Source organism: Colletotrichum lupini, chromosome 10 (genome assembly GCF_023278565.1).
Source record: "Colletotrichum lupini chromosome 10, complete sequence".
NCBI classification, from domain to species: domain Eukaryota; kingdom Fungi; phylum Ascomycota; class Sordariomycetes; order Glomerellales; family Glomerellaceae; genus Colletotrichum; species Colletotrichum lupini.
In genome coordinates, this window is record NC_064673.1 from 1,383,069 (window position 1) to 1,385,531 (window position 2,463).

General features: G+C 30.9%; 1 protein-coding gene across 1 annotated transcript; it reads right to left on the reverse strand.

The window, feature by feature from the left end:
- Window positions 1-357: 357 nt before the first annotated feature.
- Window positions 358-858, reverse strand: CLUP02_17624 (uncharacterized protein; the record flags this gene model as incomplete). The annotated part of the gene is made up of 1 exon (XM_049296532.1): window positions 358-858. One exon carries the CDS (start codon window positions 856-858, stop codon window positions 358-360), a length of 501 nt encoding a protein of 166 aa, XP_049137756.1.
- Between the last annotated feature and the right edge of the window lie 1,605 nt (window positions 859-2,463).

The following is a 2,463-nucleotide window of genomic DNA, read 5'->3' on the forward strand; positions in this document are numbered from 1 at the left end:
CGTAGTTAACGAAGAGATTAATTAAACTATATAAATATTTGCGTAGGTATAAAAAAGAGGTTCTAACCGTAAGTTAGGCTAGCTACGATAATCGTAAATAGGGCCCCTAATTGGCCCCTGCGCAGTTGGCTATATGCCGCGGTTGAATTAGACTTCTAATCCGATAATTAGAGTTAGATATAATACTAACGCCTTCTAGCAGTTAATGGGATATTTACGATATAACAGCCTGCCCGCTCTAGTCCGGCCATCAGGATCTTTCCAATCAAAAATAACGACTTAGGTAAAAACCACTCAATGTAAGTCTAGTTTAGCCTCTTCCGAAAAGTTATTCCAGTGAGCTACTTGCAAGTTGCGCTACCAAATATTAGGCGGAGGAGGATATTTCACGACTTCGGCCAGGAGTTCAGTCGTGTCTGCCAACTCTTTAAGACACTGAAGCTGACTGGTCAGCTCTTCTGAGTTCTCGTCAGACTCTTCTGACTCATGTGTAAGACCGTAGGCTATCCTCCTGGTGCCTTTCGCTTCATCCTCGCCCTTTTTGCCACGAAATGAAGCAATCTTGTCGAGCAGTCTGAGCCTCGTCCTCTTCAGAATTTCGCGGCTCGATTGGATGGCTATCAAGAGTCGCGTTTCTTCTTCCTTCATCCCAACTAGACTCTCTAGCGGATGACGCTCTCCACAACAGAGGACACCGTTATCATCCCCACCATAGTAGCGAGCCAGATCAACTAGATGGCGTCGGGCCGCGTATGTTGCTCTCTCGTAATTCCATTCACCAAGCCATTCCATCTGAGCTTCGTCCCAAGCGCGTATGGCTTCGGCTTTATCTTTTAGAACTCGGGAGGGCTGGTTCATGCTGTCTTCCTTGAAAATGGGCCTCTTCTCATAGTCCGAGAAGACTGAGCCGCTTTGGTAACAGCGCTTATACCTATTCAAATTAAATAAATAAATAAGTCAAATAAATAGTTAAATATAGGAATTTTAGTAAGTTAAATAATTAAATATCGTGAGGCCCTATATTTAACGTATTTAATTAAATATAAGGTTGTTTAGAAAAAAGAAAATCCGGGGCCGGGCTAATTAAAAATCGATATTCTTAACTATACTTTATAAAAGTTTATAATTAAAAATATAAATATTTAGAGCGGGATTTAAACCCGTAACTCCTTATTTATAACTATAAGTTCGGTATTATACTACTTAACTAAATAGATTATTAATAATTATTATAAAAAGAAAAAAAGCGTAAGTATTATAGAGCCCTAAATTTAGTATTTTATTATATTTAGGAATCTAAAAAACCTCTAGGACCCCCTTTTTTTAATATTAATAAAACTAACGAAGTTACGTACTATTATTTCTAACTTTTTATAATTATTATAATTATTATTAATATTAATTAAATTATATATTAATCAACTCGCTATATTATAATTAATTAATTAGTAATAAGTTATATAATTTTTAGTGCATAACTACTATTTTAAATTACCTCGTAATTATAAACCCTAACTAATATTAGCTTCGTATTATTAACCGATCTTAATAATCGTAATAGCCTCCTCGCTTTTCTAAAAGTAATTTAAAAAAGGAGGACTTTTATTAATAATAATTTAATATTATAAAAAGGTATAAGGCTAAGGAAGTCGTAGATCTACTTAGAGGGGGTCTTTACTTAAGAGATCTATAATAAAAATATTCGAAGTAAAGTCTTTTAGTTTTATTATTATTATAACGAAATAAGTATTGTTACTTATTTTAAAATAGTAATTACGAGCTTAGCGACGGCTTATTTAAAGTTAAAATACTAAGTAATAGATCTAAGCTTTAATAAGTTATTATATTTATTAAAACCCTCTAAGTATAACTTTATATTAGAGAGATAGAAACTTACTTTTAGTACTATTATAAAGGGCTAAGTAATAAGAATTAAGGAATTAATAATTAAGTATATTATTAATAATAATAGCCTATTTATAACTTTCTATAATCCTTACCTCTAGGCCCTCTTTTATTAGTTAGATTATAATATTACTAACGAACTCTTATTATTATATAGAAATATAAAAAAGGAGCTAAGTAGGATCTTTATTAAAAAAAATATATAATTAGGGTAAAAATCCGGAGGTTAATAATAAAAATCTACTTATTATTCGATTTATAGACCTCGCTAATACGGAATACTATTATTACCGTTTTTATTTACTTTTTAAACTATACTAAGTAATAAATATAATACTTTATTACTTTATAATAATAATATAGTACTTATAATAGGGCTAATATTATCTAAACTATAAAATCGGTAATAAACGACTAGGAATTAGGTAACTAAGTTAGAGTAATTATTTATACTAATACCTTAAATAACGATACTTACTTAGGTTACTTATATCTTATATTATTTTATACTTATACCTAAGAAAATGTTCTTAATTAAAGGATAAAGTACTATAGTTA